The following is a 20602-nucleotide window of genomic DNA, read 5'->3' as shown; positions in this document are numbered from 1 at the left end:
CTTATAATCATACAGCTGTACATAATAAACCTTATAATCATACAGCTGTACACTGTAAACTCTGTAAACTCCTGGAGTTCTAGTATAATCTATAGCGCTGTAAACAGCTATTACTGATGATAATAATAATAATAATAATAATAATAATAATAATAATAATAATAATAATACCACTTGGAAATTATGTGTTAATGATTAGGAAAATGTATTATTGATTTTAATAAGACTGATAACATTAAAATACAAATGAAACTTTAAATGTGCACTTCAGTCCTTTTCCAGTTCTCAATCCTGGAAGAGCAGCACAATTCAGATCATGCAGTAGTACCGTTCGGTGCTTTTACTCATTTTCTTTCCCCTCTGGATCATCAGAAGAGAAAGAATTGCTCTTTTAGAAGCTTCAACCAAACGTATGTTCTTCCCTTTGCTCATTACTACCACTAAGTATACAGTATAATTCTATAAGGTTAAAATGTCTGTTTCGCTTCAAACGACCATACAAGATACATGCGAGTCCACACTTACAAAGACAGCATTTTGAAAAATAAAGGTGCACACAGTGTGTAACGTGAGTACGGCTGCGGGTGCCAATGGCTGTAACTACCTTCCTGCTGTCCTTTTTGCAGGCACTCACGTACTGCTCTTGCGTCTGTTTCCTTTCTGCAAACGTTCGCTTGTCTGTCTCTGTCCAAAAGGTCTCATCATGTTTATGATCTGCCGCTCAACCCATGGTTTCTCCTGTTGCTAGGACACAAAGCACTTATTTATACTCAGTATCAATGGTTGAGGGTAATGTTCTCGACTTCTTTGGCCAGTTTCATTGACGGTATTTTGAAATTCAGTGATTTTCTTTTAATTTTCATGTCTTTTGGTTTTGTCCATTTTGGTTGAAGACAATGCACCCAATAACCACACACGTCTGCAGAAAAACCTTCTATATGTGCCACACATAAGTAGTTGTTTAAACGTTATAATGATTATTTATTTTTAAGGAAAATTGCATCCTTGACGTGTTTTCTGAAAAAAAGTTTTAAAAAATTGCATTATCCTGTTCCAGATGGACACGTCAGGCAATCTCACATACCTTAATAGCAGAATGATGGCAAATTGTATAAGTAAGGGTTGCGTTTTCTGGTGATACTTATAAAGAAACTATTTTGTTATTATTTATTTTATAGAGCCACATAGGAATGAATGTAATGCATTTTTTGTGCCTTTGTATTACTATTTAAAACCCTTGTTTTATGGAATTTATTTTAGCGTGTTGCTGGTTACACTAGTTGGATGGAGATGGCTGATATATCATTCAAGGTATAACACATGCTTAGGTTTACCACCATGTTGAGTGGAATAGGATGAGCTGTGTAAGGAACAGAATGGACTATACAGATCTCAAACAGGAGTGTCATAGGATCTACATGGGTGCTTGTGATGGGGTACACCCCACCCATGTGTGTGTGTGTGTGTGTGTATTATTTTGCATTTTTGTTGTATTAATATTTAAAATGTATTGTTTAGTTTATAAAACACAATGTTTTGTTATTGTTTTGCAACATGGGTTAAATTTCTTGCAGAATGTGACCATCTCCAGATGGATTGATTAATACTAATTTGGAGACAATAACATGTATATAAACCCGCAGCTACGGCTGATCAGGGTTGTGTGTCCAGGGGCGGAAGGAGAGTCATGAGACAAGAGAGTCTATATTATTAGAAAGCAATTGCTACCCTTGCTGGTGTAAACTTGTTTTGTTTCGTATCTGCTTTGTATCTGTTTATTTTGGCCAACATGCCTTTTTTTTATAAAGTATTTCTGTTTTGTTAAAACCTTTTGTTTATTTATAATTCAGATGTGCTGCAGCACTTTCATACCCCTGTGCTATCGGTGTATGTCTATTCTTTTCCGGGTCTGACATCACCACAAAGCCAACCTGCCACATATGAAGAATGAAAGAAATTCCTCCAGGACAAAAAGGAATCTGTCCCTCATTGAAACCATGCCCTGCCATCTTCAGGTACTAAAGGAAAATGATGGGAGAACCATTCTTTTACTTATCTCTGTTTCTAGACCTGTACTGACAAGACCTGTAGACCTGCACTGACAATTGTATATGACTTACAATTGTGTTTTCTTGGCTCTAGGCCTATGAAAGATGAACGGTTGTTTAACAGAGTGAAGGGCAAGTGCAGCTCTAAAATAAAACTCAAAGGGGGACATGTGTCCAGATTAACAACACAGCGTTGAATTGGCAGAGTGTAAAGTAGCATCCTGCCACAGCACAAATTTCACCCCATCCCGAATGTATTAACTGGCCCAAAAATAATGAAGCACAGCACAAACTGGAACATTTAAATGCTTAAATGCACTGTGCCGGTGCTCAACATGGGCTACCAGTAGCACAGATTAACAGACTAATCTGAAAAATAGCACCTCCCCTCCAAATGGGCTACCTCAATTGAAGTAGGTCATTTGGAGATGCAGAAATGACAGTTCAAAATGGACTAAACTTTGTTTTAAATAAAATGCTTAACTAAATACTCTCCCATCTTCTGTGTGCTCTCCCTCTGTTCCTGGGTTAACTCTCCGTCGTAAGAAATACTTTATGACTGCTGCCTTAATGCTCTTTCCCATCAGCTGCAGACTTTTTTCTTTGCACCCAAATTGAAATCAGACTTATTTGTGGACCCTTTTAGAACTAGCACAGCTGTTCTACCGCTTCATATATCTAACTTTAATATCACAGACTTCATTTAGAAATGAGCCCCACCTGCAATTTGTTTGTGCATATAATTAAGGCTTGACACGCCTTAAAGCGCATGGCTAATGAGCAGCAGAGCGCATTGCATGGCGGAGCGCATTTTGGCACGTGCTAACGCGGCCTTAACTTGCCAAAAGTGTCATGATACATACGGGGCAATTTAAAGCCACCGTTATCCCGGAAAATGCTTGATACATGACCCCAAAAATTTCATAAAGTTATTGACATCTACATCACAAAGGGTGATCAACCTTAAAACAAATACTCTAAGGAAAATAGTATTATTTGAAAGGAATTTAATGTAATGACCTTTAGATATATTAGCCAGCATGAAAATCTCTGATTTGTAAACATTCCCATAGAGATAGACACAGTGGTGGAAAAAGTATTCAACACAGTGGTGATGGAAAATACACTGGAATACTCATAATGGCAACCCTAACCCTAACCCTAACCCTAACCAAAAACAACAGCACAAAAGTGAAAAACATGTTTCATATTATATGTTAATTTTTAATGTAGTACAATTTCTTCAAATCCATCTCTATTTAGTCTATAAAAAACTCTCTTTAAATAACTCATTAGTGAAAACTTTTATTACAGAAAGATTTGGAGCAGCCCGTTCGTAAACAGCCAGGATCACAACAGTATATTAAAAGGATCACAATATAGTATGTCATGGTTAAGGATAGAATTGGTTAAATGTAATGATTTTCCACTTAACATTTATTAGATAGACTCCTTAAGTGTATTCCAGCATTTGCCTATTTTTGGATGGATTGTCTGGAACCAATTTCTAATACAAACAGATCTGTTTTTACAATAAAGTATTCATTCATCATTGATCAGCACAATTTCAGCTTTTTATAAGTGCATAATTTAATATATACTGCTATTCAATTATTTTCAGCAAATCGCCATAAGTATAGATGTTGCTAGGAGCCAAACAAAGAAGGAGGCGGTGCCTGCATTGTAATAGGCATGCCAAATGTCCAGTTTTGGACGGGATGTCTGGTTTTAAGGGAATTTGCATACTCTCCATTTGGGGGGGGAATGGGGTTGATATCCGGTTTTGAAAAAATGTAAAGTTGGCTACCCTTATCAGAAATCATACATGTGTTACATACATCTAGCTTAAGTTTGACATTTAGTAAAACTGACTTTTTTAAAAAAAAATGTATAAATACTACAGGGTTGGTGCACTAAGATGGACCAGTTCCAGTGCAAACATGCCGCAGTTTGCATTTCCATTGCAACACTTAGCAAAGTATACATTTTATTGAATGTACTAAGAGAAAATACGTAAATGAAAAGAACAGTAATATACTAATTAAAATATTTGTTGCATCATCTTAGCAAGATCTTATTGTGAGACATTGTTCAAATACATAGTGGGAGTTGAGTTGTGGTTTGCTGCAGCAGAGGGTGCCCGACGTCAAGGGTCAAAGAATCAAAACAACCTTGTCTTCGTTAGGAGGTATTGGGTTTAAAAAATATATAATAAAATCACACACATACATTTATAGAGTTCAATCTATTTTAAATGTATAAATCAGTGTGCTGAAATAAATCTTTATAGTATGCTGTGGCAGAGCAAAGCTCTGCCCTTTAAATTGGCAGAGATGGGGTTAACTTCCCCTACCTGCCTGGGTTTATTATGTTCAGGTGGCTGGGGTTGATTAGTTGATTAGGTTGATTAACGATCAATCAGCGCCCAGCCACCTGATATAAAAGGAGGCCTCTGCTTCTCATTTGGGGAGAGGGAGCAGAGGGAGCTGAGGAAGCAGGTTGTTTTTTTTTTTGGGTTGTTTAGAAAGTTTGAATCCAGTGAAGGCATTGCCCAGCCTGGAAACTGTTATTTTTGTAAGTTTTGCTTTTTATCTTTTTTGTGTTTAAATTGCTTTGTTTTGGCCCTTGTGCCCTTTCATTTTGTGTTTATTTATAATAAAATAGTTATTTTTTTGAACTGCAGTCTGTCTCTGGGCCTCTATCCACTCGCCAGCCTGCCACATTTGGTGTCAGAGTGGGATAGCGCCACCTAGAGGCTCAGAGCAGTATTTTTGTTTTGTTTTGTGGAATTTTTGGGATAATTTTTTTTTTTTTTTTTTTTTTTTTTTTTTAAATGGGAAAGAGCAGACAGCGGCAAAGGCAGGAAAAGCAGCAGCAGCTGAAGAAATGTAAGCTGCTGCAGCCACCGCTGGAGGACCCGGCTAGCCTCTTCCCCTGGTGTTCCTGGTGTGAGAAGGAGGACCATCGTTGGCGGTCCTGCCCAGACGTGCCACCGGCAAACTGGTGTGGCCGGTGTGAGGAGGACGGCCACAACTGGGCAGGATGCCCCTACAACCAGGCCCAGGAAGAGGTGCCGTGTTCACCCCGGGCATCAGGGGCCACCCCACTACCTCCAGCACCACCACCTTCACCACCTTCACAGGAGATCTGGGACTGGTTGATGCACCCTGAGGCAGACCTCGTCCACGATCTCCCCATAGTTATCAACACGCTGTGGCGTCGAGATGGGGAGAGGTGGGAACAGTGGGAGGAACAGCACCACCCGGCCTCCTTCCCAGAGGTTGCCCTCATGGTGGTTAATTACCTGGCTGTAGACATGGGAGATGCCCCGGTCACTCCAATAAAGAGGGGTGAGCCGCCTTCCCGAGAGCCAGAGAGGGGTGAGGAGCCGCCGTCGTCCCCAGAGCCAGAGAGGGGTGAGGAGCCGCCGTCGTCCCCAGAGCCAGAGAGGGGTGAGGAGCCGCCGTCGCTCCCAGAGCCAGAGAGGGGTGAGGAGCCGCCGTCGCTCCCAGAGCCAGAGAGGGGTGAGGAGCTGCCGTCGCCGCCTCCGCCACCAGAGGGAGCCGGGCCGCCGTCGCCGCCTCCGCCACCAGAGGGAGCCGGGGGGAGTTGGCCGATTGCAGCCGGTGTACGTTGTACATGGGGGGAGGTGTGTGGCAGAGCAAAGCTCTGCCCTTTAAATTGGCAGAGATGGGGTTAACTTCCCCTACCTGCCTGGGTTTATTATGTTCAGGTGGCTGGGGTTGATTAGTTGATTAGGTTGATTAACGATCAATCAGCACCCAGCCACCTGATATAAAAGGAGGCCTCTGCTTCTCATTTGGGGAGAGGGAGCTGAGGAAGCAGGTTGTTTTTTTTTGGGTTGTTTAGAAAGTTTGAATCCAGTGAAGGCATTGCCCAGCCTGGAAACTGTTATTTTTGTAAGTTTTGCTTTTTATCTTTTTTGTGTTTAAATTGCTTTGTTTTGGCCCTTGTGCCCTTTCATTTTGTGTTTATTTATAATAAAATAGTTATTTTTTTGAACTGCAGTCTGTCTCTGGGCCTCTATCCACTCGCCAGCCTGCCACATATGCCTATACAGTATACAGTAGAGTAGTGAAATCAAATGAACACCTAGCGCACTTTCTTTTTAATTTAGCCTGTAGGCTACCAGTAACACCAAATAAATCATGCTGGAGGGGTTAGCAGCACAAGGGTTTAGTACATTGCTCCCAACATATTGGGGAAAGCAGAAATGTCATAGAGATTTGTTTTCAAGGCTTGTAAGTAGGAAAAATTAGGTATTTGGCTGTTCAACATGCATTGAGCACAACTGGCAACGCACGAGAAAAAGCGAACTGGGAAATGCCAGCAACCATTGTGACTGTTTATAACATGCTTTCAAAAGTTCTTAACACAGTGATGCAACTGTACACGTCGCAATTGTCTGCAACTTTCATACATCTCGTTATAATATTTGAGAACCCTCATTTGCAAGCCCGCTGCTAAGCATATGCAAACGCACAAGCTGTGTACCCTAAATGCTCTGGAGAAAAAAAAAAAAAAAAAAACAGGAAGTGGTGGTGTTCGCGCGAAAATCTTTCTCAGTGAGAGAGCAGCTCCTGTGGTCCATGTCTGTCCCCCATAGGCTGTTCGACCGAAGTGACACACAGGCGCTCCTACTCCAAGCGTTCCTGTACTTCAGAGACCTCACATAGTATATGTTACAATATTACCTCTTTTTTTTATTTGGGTTCCAGGGGCCAGGTTCGTTATAGCCAAAGGTTCATTATAATGAAGGGCGTTATAGCGTGAGTGTACTGTATTTGAAAATATTCAACTGCAACTAGCCATAACACAATCATGCTATATTGGTTAAAACAGCAATTAAATGGGCTTGTTTTTAACATTGATATTCATTTGATTTTCAATTCCGTTTTTTGATGTGCTACAATTTGACTTGGCTGTTATTTTATTTATTTATTTTTTAGGAGCCGGGCGCCCCCCGCGGGGGCCGGGGGGGGGGGCAGCACATGGTTTTGACTTTGCGTATGTTTTTTGGTGGGCTGGTGGCGGGTATGCTCATTTGCACTATCTCCGTCCCTTTTTTGCCCAGAAACAGAAACTGCTGCCGCAAAGCATTCCCTAAAAAGTCGCTAATAGCCTTGGGCGTGTTTAGTACATTTCACCCTAGACTTCCTACTCGTTTACAACTGGTTTGCGACTATTGCAAGGTGTCTTTTCCCCTGACTACTTCCTGTTATTTCAAAACTTATTTTACATAATTGTTACTTTATTTATTTATATTCAATTTATATAAAATTTAAATTACAAGTATTAACACAGCTGGTACATATCAAGCTGTATATACAATTGTAATGTATAGAACACACAAAATACTATTATCTTTGTTTAAGCTAGGGAGATGGTACTTTATGTGGATGACATGTTTAGTATTGTATTTTATTGTATTAAAAGAAAAAAGAAAAAAGTATTATTTTGTGCAACTGTCCAGTAAATAAAATAGTTAAAGGAGGTTGAAATACTTCACTACAATTTAGTCTGGGCAATATATGATTTCTTTTCTACCTCTAGCTCTAGCTTGTTCTTAATGCAGGCAGTAGGATTCTTGTATTCAATGTATTCCACACAGCCATAGAGTACCATGCCTACCACCAACACAGCAAGCACAACATACAGCTTAACATCCACACATAAATAGTTGCTGTACCCAAAGGCTATTACAAAGCCCACAGACTCCCAGAGCCGATAGTTGGCAAATGCTGCCTCCTTGTGTTCTTCAAATAGAACTCCATAGAGAGCTGAAATGAAGCAGAATACATTGACAATCCATTATATTGAGTAAAACGTGATACCTTTTTTAAAAGTAGTGGCAAAACATCGAATGGTAATAGCAGCTCAATGTGTTTTTCTAGGTCTTAAAGCTGCAGTATTCGACAATATCATTTTCCACATAAAGCATATTAGCTTGGACTTTTTAACTGAAGCAAGTGCGACAATTTTATTCTTCCCCGTCGTACTTCTCCACAGTCAACCCTGAGGAGGCAATTTAGTTAGAATGGAAAATAAAAAATGATCCAAGCTGAAACAACAATAGAGAATTATTATATTGATAAAACTTGAACATTAATAGCTCACACAATGTGGAACACAAAGACGTTTTGTATGTTAAATGTATATACAGTATGTCATATATTCTGCCTTACAGGAACTCACAGTGAAGTGTGTTTTTTAAGTAATATGAAACCAATTACAATATCAGATAATAACTTATCAATACAATTCCTTTCTAAGAACATGCTACTGTATGTGTAATATGAATATTTGTAACTTGCCATTTGTTTGTGTCTGCCACACAGCGTCAGCCATTCCCCAAAGGCCAGAAAACACAAAGAACACTGCCAAGTCATCAGGATGAGGTTTCCAAAGAAACAGGCCTATTATACATGACAAGTTAGTGACTGTACCTGCAACCAAAAAAAAGAATCATTTTAATTAGATGAAATACATTGGGACCATGTCTCCAGTATAAAGAGCAAGGCAGCACTGGATCTTTCACAGGTAATAACAGTTTCCTTACCTAAGGCAAATAGGGCGATTCTTCCAGTATAATGTGACAGCTTTCCAAAGGCAAATGAAAAAAGGGAGTTTGTAGCACCAAAGCAGATCATCGAATAGCCAACATATCGTATTCCAAGAGCACAGGTCACATAGGACTAAAGAGAGAGAGCCAGTCAGTGTTGGGAGTTCCAGACTGGAACTTGATCCATACCCCAACATTGAGGTAGCACCTTAGACAAGAAACTTGGGAAAGGAAATACCTGAACATCAGATGTTGCTGCATCGAATAGCATGGATAGTAATGCTATTGCTTTTCACCCCAGGAGGGTCAGGTTTGAATCTGGCTTACAGCACATAAGCAACTTAGCCTTCAGTGGACAGTTGTCCACATCACAAAAACAACAACACAGTCTTGGCACAGTTGGCACCTTGGTGGTAGTCTCAAAAAGAGAGACCTGTGATTGTGTGGGGATGCAGACAATAACATGGTCCCTGTATGGCAAGGAAGAGGTTTGTGTGTAGGGAATTCAAAAATTGCTACTGCTTGTGCTACAGCTGCTCTATAGATAAGTTACATTCTATTCTACTGCAACTGTATGAAACACCAAAATCCTTACTGTACAAGAGTAATTACATAATATGTATATGTATAGGTATATGCATGTCAATATATCTAACGGCTACTTTGAAAAATGTAAGCATGTCTGCTGTACTGTGTTCCCCCACAGAAATCTAGTACATTTCCATCTATTACCTTGTTGTAGTCTCCGGCGAGGAAGCCCTGCTCAAAGCCGCTGTACATTGTCATGGGGATAAGCAGGACCTGTCGCTTGTCTCGGAGATGCTTGAAAGTAGCTAGGAAAACTGAGAAAAATGGCTGCCTGTTGTCTCTGAACTCTTGGGCTGCTTCCTTGTCCAGGTTGTCTAGAAATACAGCTACCAGGATCACAGACAACACACCAACACCTGTATGGGGAACGGCAAACAAAAAGCCTTATACACAGTGAGATATATATATATATATATATATATATATATATATATACTAACTACAACAATAAAAAAGGCAGTGATCGTTTTTAAGGCACGATAGGACAGATTTATCAAGATACTTAAAGTTACAAAACTAGTTACATGAATGTTAAAGACTCAAAAGTGTCGCTTGTATCAAATTGTTAAACATTAATGATTGGTTTCACAAATATTGATTAGTACTTGGACACGTACTGTATTGCCAACCTTACTTATGAAACCAATCGTAACAGTTTTATTTCCCTCTCTCAAATGTAGCTAATTTCACTTTTTGATATAAAAAGTACATTTTTTACAACATATTTGCTTAAATGAGAATATACCATTGACTGTATTTCTAAAATAGATTTTGACAATCTCATCTAAGACAGGAATACCATTTGTAAGCTAAATCCCCTGCTGTGTTGGTCAGCCAGACATAAGTGGATTATAAATTGAAAGTACTCGCTTTAGACTGTTTTACAAAAGATTCCTGCTGTGTAGAGCAATCTGATGTGACTTTGTTAAACAAATTCAAGTCTTTATCAGATTAAGTATCAAGCTTCAAACAGATTTTGTTTACACCTTGTATCTTGAAACTGATAACAGGATCATGTAAAGGTTTTATCAGACATCGTGTCTAAAGGAATGTGTATTCAATATGAAATCTGGTGAAAATGGTGTCATACTACCATCTGGTGGATTATGGAGATGGTTCAGTTTGGAAATAAACTGTTTTAAATGGGAAAATATGTTATCTGTTATAAAAGCAGTATTTTTGTGAACTCGTAGATGTACAAACACAGAAAATCTAGTGTATTAAAATCCTTACTTAAATCACTAAAATAAAGTAGTTTATCATTCAGGAAATGGATTACAATCTAATTAATTCATTAGAAGGATTATTGTACTGCATTGTGTGAAATCACATCAAGTCAAATATTAATGTGATTGTCAAGTAAAAATGAATAACTTAGGAAAAGTTATTTCACAAGAGTATTTTTAAATGAATGCATTTTCTGTGATTTATGACCCTTTGTTTGAATGAACATGGGGAGGGATTTGTTTGATGAAGTTACGATGTCATCTGCTTACACGCAAAACAGCCAGTAAAATTACCTAATGGAGTTTACCAATGGAGTGACTAGCAGAGTCCACCAATTGAATGACAATAATCTTAGATATACACCTACTCTCAAATGTTCTAAAAATGTTTGCAACATAGGAAGAATGACTCTCTCTCAAAGGAAACCTCTCTCCAAGTACTCACTTCAAGGACTTTCAAAAGACAATACTGCTCTTGGAAAAGAAACATGGAAACATCTAAGGGTGTGCAATTGGACTGAATCACTGAGGATTCAACAACAACCCTCAACATTCTTCAAGGAACGAAAACTAATACACAGCTGCTGGACAACAAAAAAATGACTTATTGAAGAAAAGATCTTAGTTCAAACAATGAATAAAAATGTTTGTTGCTACTAAATCTAAAAGTATGCTAAAATACACAAAGAAGTAAACTGAAGAATACTAAAGTTACTTAATACCAAAGTGCTTTTTAAACCAGTTTGAGTTGGCGCTGCTGTAGCCTGTAACAAGAGGAAACCCCTTGGGTGTGTTTCTGTTGCATCGTTGGACATGAAGTTCTGAAGAAAAAGCTGTCTTGTTTTTCTTTAACAACCCTGAGTGAAGAGGACTACAAACTGAAGATCAAGTTTCTAAACTGGAAATGTTTTAACCAAGCTGAGAAAGCTATATAATTCTTCTTTGCAAGACTGTTTCAACTTTCTTCACATATAAGGACTGGTAACTAAATAACGTATGAATTTCCAAGGTGCATAAATTGATTGTATGGTTAATTCTGTTTAAATTTAATATGATGTTATATTAACCTATGTTGAATTACATGATAGAATATGAATGCACTGTTGAATGTTGGGTATATTTAGAATCTTAATTACAACTGAATTTATGGTTAATTTGTCTTGAACATACTTAGTATAATACTTTATTATATATTTAAAACAAATACTATCTACTCTTATTTTTGTAACTTTAATAATAGGTATTTACTTTCAACAAGATTTGTCATTTTGTTTTTGTATGTTGAAACAAGAACTGATATATGATAACATTGAATCAAAGTTGAGAATTGTCTAAACTTTAAATCGTATGCTGAATGAATTAATCATATTTCTAGCCAGAATGATTACTGTAAAATATATATTCATATATTTAAGTCAAACTTTTGATTGCACTTGGATATGAATGTAGTTTTGATGTTGATATAGAAGGATATCGTGTTAACACCCTAGATCATTACAGTAAGGTATTATTTATACATAACTAAAGGTGTGTCTTGAGAAAGCTTAAATTTTAATGTTACAATTACTTTATCATAACATTTATTTTTCAGTCCTCATAATTGGGGGCTGTAACAGGATGGCATGTGTTGACGTCAGACCCGGAAGAAACACTCAGTACTGCCAGGTGAAATGTGAATTACTCTGTTGCGCAGTTTAATTAATAAACAGAAAATAAAAGGTTGAACAAACGAAAAACACTTTGTGAAATAAAATGGCATAGTAGCCAAAACGAACAGACAGACAGACAAACGGTGGACGAACAAACAAGTATCTGCTGGTCGTAAGCCAGCACGTAACAATCGTTAATCTTAGTTTTTACCTCCTCTCCACACCCGTTCTCCACTCATGAACACACAACCCCGAGTGAGTGAAAACATGCAGTTTTTATGCAGCTGTACCGAAACTCGATTGCTAATCAATCATTCAATTGGAGTCGTGGTACAACTGCATGTGAATTAATAAAAGTGCCATTCCCTGTGCTCACATATTATTACATTTTACCTGCATGTGAAGTGCTGTGCAATCCTCATGCCTAAATACAAATATACATTTTAAACACTTGTGCGCATAACCCATATTACATCCCATGTACCAATGACTTTACACCAACATTAACACACTACAGGCAACATACAACACAGAAATACACAGGGGCGGGGGAACATTGCAACAGGGCTCATTAATTTATCACCACAACTTTTGCATAAATACTTTGCTAAATCGGACTAAATGTTGTATATTTCTTTTTATTCTATGCAAATTGACAGCAAGCTGTCTTCATGTATTACAGTTAAATGTAAAGAAATTGCTTTAATCAAATCTGATAAATAAACATCCTATTTATCAATTGTAAATTGTTGAAACTTACAATCAATAGCTGTGAATTCTGCTACAAACACTGTGCACTGTTTTTGAATAGCAGCCAGTGATGTAGTGCGTGGTCCCCCATCAAACGGGGTTGCAGCAGTCTGTGGTTGTGTTTGGCAGGGTGACTGTTCCCCCCTTTGGGCTAAATTCCCAAAGCTATTTACTCCAAATTGTCATTACTGCATTTGTTTTCAGAAAAGGGAAGTACAATAAAGTTACCAAACCAGACATAAACAACTAGGACTTTTTTACTTTGCAACTTTTAAGTTGTCTTAAGTTGTTTCTTATTTATTTTAGAATTGTAATGTTTTTTTTTCTTTCAGATAAAAATTACGTTAATGATGATTTGGAGTAAATACTAGTCCCTTATCTGAAACAAATCAATGTTTTCGACCTTCCTGTTTACTAAAGTCCACAAAAACCTGCAAGTGAATTATTTGATTATAAAGTATTATACCTCACTGACAGATTTATATTATTCTGGATAATGTCTCAATGCCAGAGATGGCAATACTTTTTCAAAACATTTAACCATACAAGGCTAAAGATAATCAACCATCTTTTTCATTATGAAAAATCTTTGCAAAATCACATACTGTACTGGTAGTTCTTTTAATGAAGGAAACTTACCTATGTAAGAACCCAAAAGAGTGTATCTTAAGGAGTCTGGGGGAATGTCAATTGTGCTGTTTCCAGTGGCATTTGTTACGGGACAGTCGACTGCTCCACAGTGTTTTAATTGCTCCTCTGTGATGCTAGCTTTAAGAATAATACATAAAATAATAACATAATTATTATGAACAACAATAATAATAATATAGGAGTAGTGGATAAAGTCCACCATATGTTTGATAGAAGAAAATCTGTTAATTGCAATGCATGGGTCTTCTTGGATGTTCAGGATTTTAAGTAGCAGGGCTACATACAATTAGTACCTCACTTTCTTTATATATGTGTAACAAAAATGTGACTAGATTTTCTACCTTCTCTTTAAAAAAATCAACCAAAAGGTTGGACACCTGCCAAAATACTGTCAAGTTAGTTAGAAGAGAAAATATTCCACAAAGACTGCCAATTCAGTGCCTGCTAGCAATCCTTAAAGTTGGTCAGATCTGCTCTATTGCCCTTCATGAGTTGAACTGCCTTTCAGCAGCAGTTAGGTATTATAGTGCAGTACATTTCAGGGGAGGAGAGGTGGTGGAGTTCTCAACCCATTTATAGGTCAAGTGCTGTGCCATGCATTATGACAAAGTGGGATATTTTCCATGAGTAACAGAGTAAAGTCCTTGACCCAATTCGGAGCAGCCTTGTGTGCAGGAGAAGAAGACAGAAATGAGCACTGCATGGTATGAATATAGAGCCCTGTAGAGAATTCAGCATTAAAGCAACATTATTTTACCTCTGTCATCAGCCAGCTCAAATATCAGCGATGACATCAGATTGCCCCACACTGCAGAAGACTGAAATATTAGAAAGAAGATCCCAAAGTACTGGTTGATTATGTCTCTGCCTTCTTTGTTCTCCTTCTTTCCCTGCATGTTTCCACTGATGGTCAAGTAGGTGCATTTTGCTGACCAAAGGGGAGCCCCTCCTAACCCCAGAATTATAGACGTGGGAATCAGCGTTTCCCTAAAAGAGATGCATTATAACAGTTTCAGAGATGAATTCAGGAAAACATAACAAAATGTATGCAATACATCATGAAGACAAGAAAGTTGGTTTCACACTAGTCCACAAAATCTTCAGATCTTGTTTCTAGGCATTCCCCCAGCCCTATCACGAGCTTCCCAAATTAATAGCCCAGGGGTGCTAACATGCTTGGATTGGATCTCAAATCTAACAGTGGTAAATTAGTACATGAAAGGGCATTTGTTTAGAGAAACAGGAGTGGATTCCATATTCGGAAACAAACATGGCTTGTGCAAACCTGAAATGGCCCGTTAATATTGGTTTTCCATTAATGAAACAAGTGGTTTAAGTATTAGGCACACAACACACAGCACATAATAGAAGTGTTGCTTGAATAATTTATTTTTGCGTTTGTCCATTAGTCACGATGTAATGTATTTTGTTTTTGCACTCAATGAAAAAACAAAGCAACAATGCAGCTTAAAAGACTCTTCTATGTATAAGTACTAAGTAAAACTATGATCAGTCCTACAGAGGTCCTTGTTTACACACGACAAACAATTTTTAGGCATGCTAAATTGAACTTAGGCTGACTCTTTAGTGCAGTACAAAGGGTAGTTCTGGTTCCAGCTCCTTTAGCATGTTGTTTTCTATGACAATGAGGATGGAGGCTGGCGTCGCACCTATTATGCCTAACATACTAATCTTGTCACACAAAATCAGTAAAGAATGCCTACTAGAAATAAGAAGTTTACATGTGTTGAATTTATGTTAAGTACAGTTAAGTTACTGTAAGTTTGTTTTTTCATTTACTTTTTTTTCAGGTGTTTCATACCTTTAGGAATAATTTAATAATTTTACTTTGGTTTAAAAAGTTTAATGTAGGGGGTCCCCTGGTAAAAGCTTGCCTGCGTGGTGTACAGGGCGAGTCAAACAGCCAAGGGAGCGCAGGCTTGTGTCCTAGCTGTGTAAAGCACAGGTTTTCACTAGGGATTCAGGAGGGAACATCACATTGGCCTTGGCGCTCCTGCAGGTTAGGGAGACAACACCTGCAGGCATTGCTTCTCCTCATTGCGCTATAGCAGACCCTACTGGCCAAGCGCCCAGTGAACTCAGGTGGACCCCTGCAGGGCTGGCCTTTGTTCTCCAGAGGACGGTAGCTGGCTGACATCTGCTCTTGAGTTCCTCGGTGTAAAAGAGAAAACTGGCTCAGTCGTGGGATCTGAGAATGCCCACTGAACCTTCAGTTCTTCTGAGCTGTGTGGGGAATTGCTGGGGTGAGGGAAAAAATAATTAAGCATTCTAAATTGGGGAGAACATCAGGGCCAATCTAAATGAATGAAAATCAATAATTGGCCACACTAAATGAATGCCATTCAATCAAACAAAGAAATAATATAATTACCATGATGGGTAAAGGTTTCCTAGAGAATATGCTACATAGCAGCCCATGGATACAACAATGGTCCACTTGCAGCCCAGATTCTTAATTAGAATTGGTGGTAGGAACATAGAGGAAAGTATAATGGCTCCATAGAGAACACTTAAGGAGGCCGTTCCTAGGCCTTCATCTGCATTCAGGCTGCTCTGTAAAACAAATGCAAATTAATCCTTTACAATGTAATATTAATACTAGGGCTACTATACGCCAGACACATCTTTGTTTAATTAATGGTTTGGCATGTTACAGTAAATTGTACGGACCATAGTGTGAGGAGTAGTTAAAGAGTTAAACATATTTGTGGCTGGGTGATAGATCTAAAGTTTATCAACCAATTGAGAAAGAATGAATTACGATTGTGCAATGTGTCATTAACTGGAATTCACTGATATTTTATTTTTATATTTACTGACTCCTATTTACTCAAACAGTTATCCTGCTTGCATATTCATATTACTTGTTTACTGACTTAAGAGTATTACTATTGCTTTTGCAAGACAGTTTTAGACAATTGATGAAGGCATTATTTTCCATGTAATCGATATTTACGCTGAAACTGAGATATTATCTGACTATTATTCCTGGCTGAGATGTACTGACTTGAGCTATATTGATATTAATGTTCTTTTCTATTTTTGTACTGTATTACTTTACTAACTTTTTGATATAAACGGTGTCGCATGTTTTATTATCAGTTCACGAGGCTGAGCTGGGGGTAGAGATAGGGCAGAAGAAGCAGAAGGGAGCGGTTAGTAGGACAGAGTGCCGGCTAGAAAGGACCGGACCTAGGATAGAAGAGCAGGCGAGGCCCACTCTAGTAGCAGACCAGCGAAGCTGGACATGGAAGCTAGGATAGAAAGTGGTCACTGACTGAGGGCGGCGATGCCGACACGAGCTCAGGGCCGAAGGACCTAGCAACCGGAGACAGGATACAGAAAGTGGTCACTGACTGAGGGCGGCGATGCCGACACGAGTCCAGGGCCGAAGGACCTAGCAACCGATAACATATATGAGGGTTATGACTCGGGGAGCCTCCTCTCAGAAGAAGATGGTCCTGGAAGACTGGGACACGAAAGGAGATAGAGAGGGAGTGGTACCCAGCATCTGAGACTGAGCAAGAAGCTGAGGAAACTGTGAATTCAGAGCTTCTGAGAAAGCCTAAGAAAGCTGTGAGGCAGATGGTTTCATGAGTAGATCCTCGTAGGGGGAGAAGCAGCCTTTCCGAAGAGCAGAGATGAGTGAATGGGGAATGTCCGTTGATATAGGCAGGCGTGAAGGTACGGCAGGGGGAAAGCTTTTGAGGATTCCGCGGAGGGTCAGACAAACTGCGGGTATAGAGAGGATGGAGGGAGAAGGCACGGACATGATGCGGTAGTGATATTGTATTCCTGAAATTTAAGATTTAATGGAAGCTGGGGAGAGATGCAGGGATTCCTTAGCATGGACGATGAAGGCCAAGATCCAGTCTTGATTAAAAGGAATAGGGTAGATGTGATTATGAGCGCAGAAGGTTAGGAATGCTGACCAGGCTGTAGAAGAAGAAGCTCTTGAAGAAGGGGCGAGGGCTGCAGACATGTAATGTTGGGTGGATTGTAGAAAGTTGCTGAGGGTAGGGTTTAATCTAGTAACATCTGATGAAACTAAAGGGATTGGAGAGGGGCTGGGGTAAATTGTCTTGAACTGAGAAGAGAGGACGAGGGACGAGGACTGGGTTGAAGAGAGCTAGCTGCTGTCTTAGGGCATAAATATGTGGAGTGCGCTGTGGAGGTGCACGCGCTGCAGGCATTGGGGCGAATGCCGCTAAAGATACGGGTGAATAGATCTGGGTTGGAACAGGACCAGTCTGTGATATGGTTGTCAGCTGAAAGGATGGCAGCAGCATTGGCTGAGAATGCACAGTGGTATTGATAGAACAGAGAGCCCCCATAGCGCACGGATAATTCGGTTACAAAAAAGAGATACCGACCCCCTTATGCTGAGTGTTTGACTAAGCAGCCAGAGCCTGCTCTGTTGTTTTCTGTCATTGCAGAGGAATAACATGGAGACTGGAGCTGCAGCCACGGAGCCAGCGCTAACCCAGTTCGCCGTCTCACTGCACAGCACATCACAACAAAGCACCACCAGCAATTCACGGGCACTCGCACTAAGAGCACAGTTTCATGTATGGAGGAATTGTGGTTACTGGATTGTCTTGATTTGTTTTGTTTGTTTTGTTTGGGACTGTAACCTGCCATGTTGTGTTTCCCCTATACCATTGGTATAGGAGCGACCTGTTTTTGTTTTGAGAAGTTTACTTTTGCTATTGAATTACATAAACACAGACAGTTTTTGAAGTGAAACCTTGGTCTGGACATTGCATTTATTACACTTCTTTGCATATCCTGTTCATGGTGACATACAAACGTTCTTCAGAGTGTACAGATCCAGATTATGATGGGTGTTTTTAGTTAATTCAGCAAAATCAGTAATAAATTAGCATAAACCAAGATAAAGTGTACCTTTCATAACAAAGAAATGATGGACTCTGTGTATGTCTTATTAAAAGATGCTTTATGCCAGTTTATCGAATGTTTGTGATACAGTACAGCAAACCCTTCTTTCCTTTTTCTGACCACAGTAACATGTCTTTTAGGGAGAAATACAGAAGGTTTTGAAAACTCAGAAAACTCAAATATTTCCAAAATGACATTTTATTGTTACATGAGCTGATTCTACTGTTGACTCATTCTTGATATGCATCTAGGAAGTTATACGATGTTGTCTTTCTGAACTTGTCACATGAAATATATAGGCCAACAAATATATCTAAGTTAGGCCTAAATATAAATTAAATGTATATATTTTAAACATAAACTAGATTATCAACACTACAAGGATGTTTGATTGCTTGTTTATATTTGTTCTTCTGAGAAAACATCATTCAGACTAGTTTTTATTTCCCTGAAAGAATTGCCTTAATTGATGAATAAGAGGTTTTAAAAAAAATGACAACTTAAACTAAAAACCGACACCTTGATGAATCGAGCCCATTGTACGGTAAATTATCACAGTAAGGTATTACAATGTCCTGCAGTTAAGACTATGGAACACTAGCCAATTTTCAGGCAACATTTTTTAGCAACTGTTAATGTAAAGCAGTTGTAGAACACATTTACACCCAGCAGCACGTTACTGTACCTGTAGACTCTGAAGTCCTCCATAAGCTGTAAATAATAGCAGAAATCCAAAGGAAACGATTAGGATATTTTTCAAATTGCTACCCATTTCTTCTCAGCTTAAAAGCAATTAATCTGTGTTCCAGGCAGCCAAACTGATGAATGACAAAAACTTTTCTGGTTGTAAAAACAGTCGCTACACCCACAGCCTTAGGTTAAAGGTACTAGTCTTTCAGATAATAAACTTTATTGAGAGACAAAGTTCAATACTGTGCAAATGTCATCAACAATCTGATTACCAGTTGGCATAGTATCATAGTATAGCAGAAAGAGAGGAGGGGAATGCACAGTGACGTATAAAACTATTTACTGAATTTACCTAAATCATTTAACTAAAGATGTAATGATCAGGGTCTCTACAGTGAGTTTCCCATTATGTTTCTGATAAGAAACAAGCATCTGCCTGTAAAAGCAGTTACTGTATTTAACTTGCCATCATTTGCTTTCATGAATATTCATTTAGAAAACTTTAGTGATGGATGAAGACTGTGTTTGAATATTTTTGATGACGGTTTTAGGATAATCTCAATATCAGTAAGGACATCCTGGCCAATGTCTTGATCCCATATATCCCGATGCTTTTCAGACCAATCAAAGGTTATACAGCAGTTCACTTCTTAATGGTGTAGAATAATAACTACAGTATGGTTTTAAAAAAACAAAAAACTGTCATCACATCTGCATAACATTCACACACACCCTTGTGTTTTGCTGCTGTTGTATTTTATAAAAATACACCCTTTAATCTTGTCACTTCAACCGAAAACTAGCCAATACAAGGGTATGGAGTTGAGAGGTAATGCTATGGGCCAATCCAAATGTGAGTATTTCTGCTGCAAATTACGTCAGCTCTCTCTTATACTTAGATTCAGTTTTTTCAGCCTGTCTTCATAGCTCATTCCTTAAACCATGGGATTAGTCTGGTTGCACTTTCTTAAACTCTCTCTACGGTAACTATGGTGACCAGGACTAGTCACAGTACTCCAAGTGCGGTCTCACCAATGCAATAGATACCAATGTATGGGCTAGTATACTATAATGCAATAGCACGTATTTTATTACACCTCTCAATAAAATCAAGGCCATTTTCTTCCACTAAAGTTAGGCCAGAAATATTTAATTGATTGAAAGTGGACTGGTCTACATGTGTTTTTACTGTTTCTTCTAAATAACATCCTTTAAAATAAACTATAAAGGTCACACTGTGACCAGTCTGAAAGGTTTGTCATTCGCTTCCTGTGTTATGTGTCCCTATGGCAAAGTGGTTTGCGATAGCTCAGGAGTGCTGGTGATATGATTGTGAAACAGAAGACAGACAACAAATAAACAGTTTGTAAATAATAAACACAGTATGACACACACAAAGACACACATTCACAAGTCCAGAGTGATTGTTATTGTGCTTGTGGTGAAAATACAATTTATTTGTATATGTGACGGCCGGCTCACCAAATAGACCCGCTT

At 38.7% G+C, this 20602-nt stretch overlaps 1 protein-coding gene across 2 annotated transcripts; it reads right to left on the bottom strand.

Annotated features, from left to right (window-relative positions):
* Positions 1 to 7577: 7577 nt before the first annotated feature.
* On the bottom strand, positions 7578 to 19187 carry unc93a (unc-93 homolog A). Of its 2 annotated transcripts, XM_041251559.1 has the most exons (8): positions 19101 to 19187; positions 15888 to 16069; positions 14253 to 14482; positions 13484 to 13612; positions 9364 to 9575; positions 8629 to 8764; positions 8384 to 8515; positions 7578 to 7849 (listed from the first exon to the last, which is right to left on the bottom strand). In XM_041251559.1, the coding sequence occupies exons 1-8, from the start codon at positions 19185 to 19187 to the stop codon at positions 7578 to 7580; spliced, it is 1380 nt and encodes a 459-aa protein (XP_041107493.1). The 2 variants fall into 2 exon arrangements, with proteins under 2 accessions (XP_041107493.1, XP_041107494.1); XM_041251560.1 differs by lacking the exon at positions 13484 to 13612.
* Between the last annotated feature and the right edge of the window lie 1415 nt (positions 19188 to 20602).

This window comes from Polyodon spathula, chromosome 6 (assembly GCF_017654505.1).
Source record: "Polyodon spathula isolate WHYD16114869_AA chromosome 6, ASM1765450v1, whole genome shotgun sequence".
Classification (NCBI taxonomy): Eukaryota; Metazoa; Chordata; class Actinopteri; order Acipenseriformes; family Polyodontidae; genus Polyodon; species Polyodon spathula.
The sequence above is the reverse complement of the archived record's forward strand: the minus strand, read 5'-3'. Positions and strand labels throughout refer to the sequence as shown.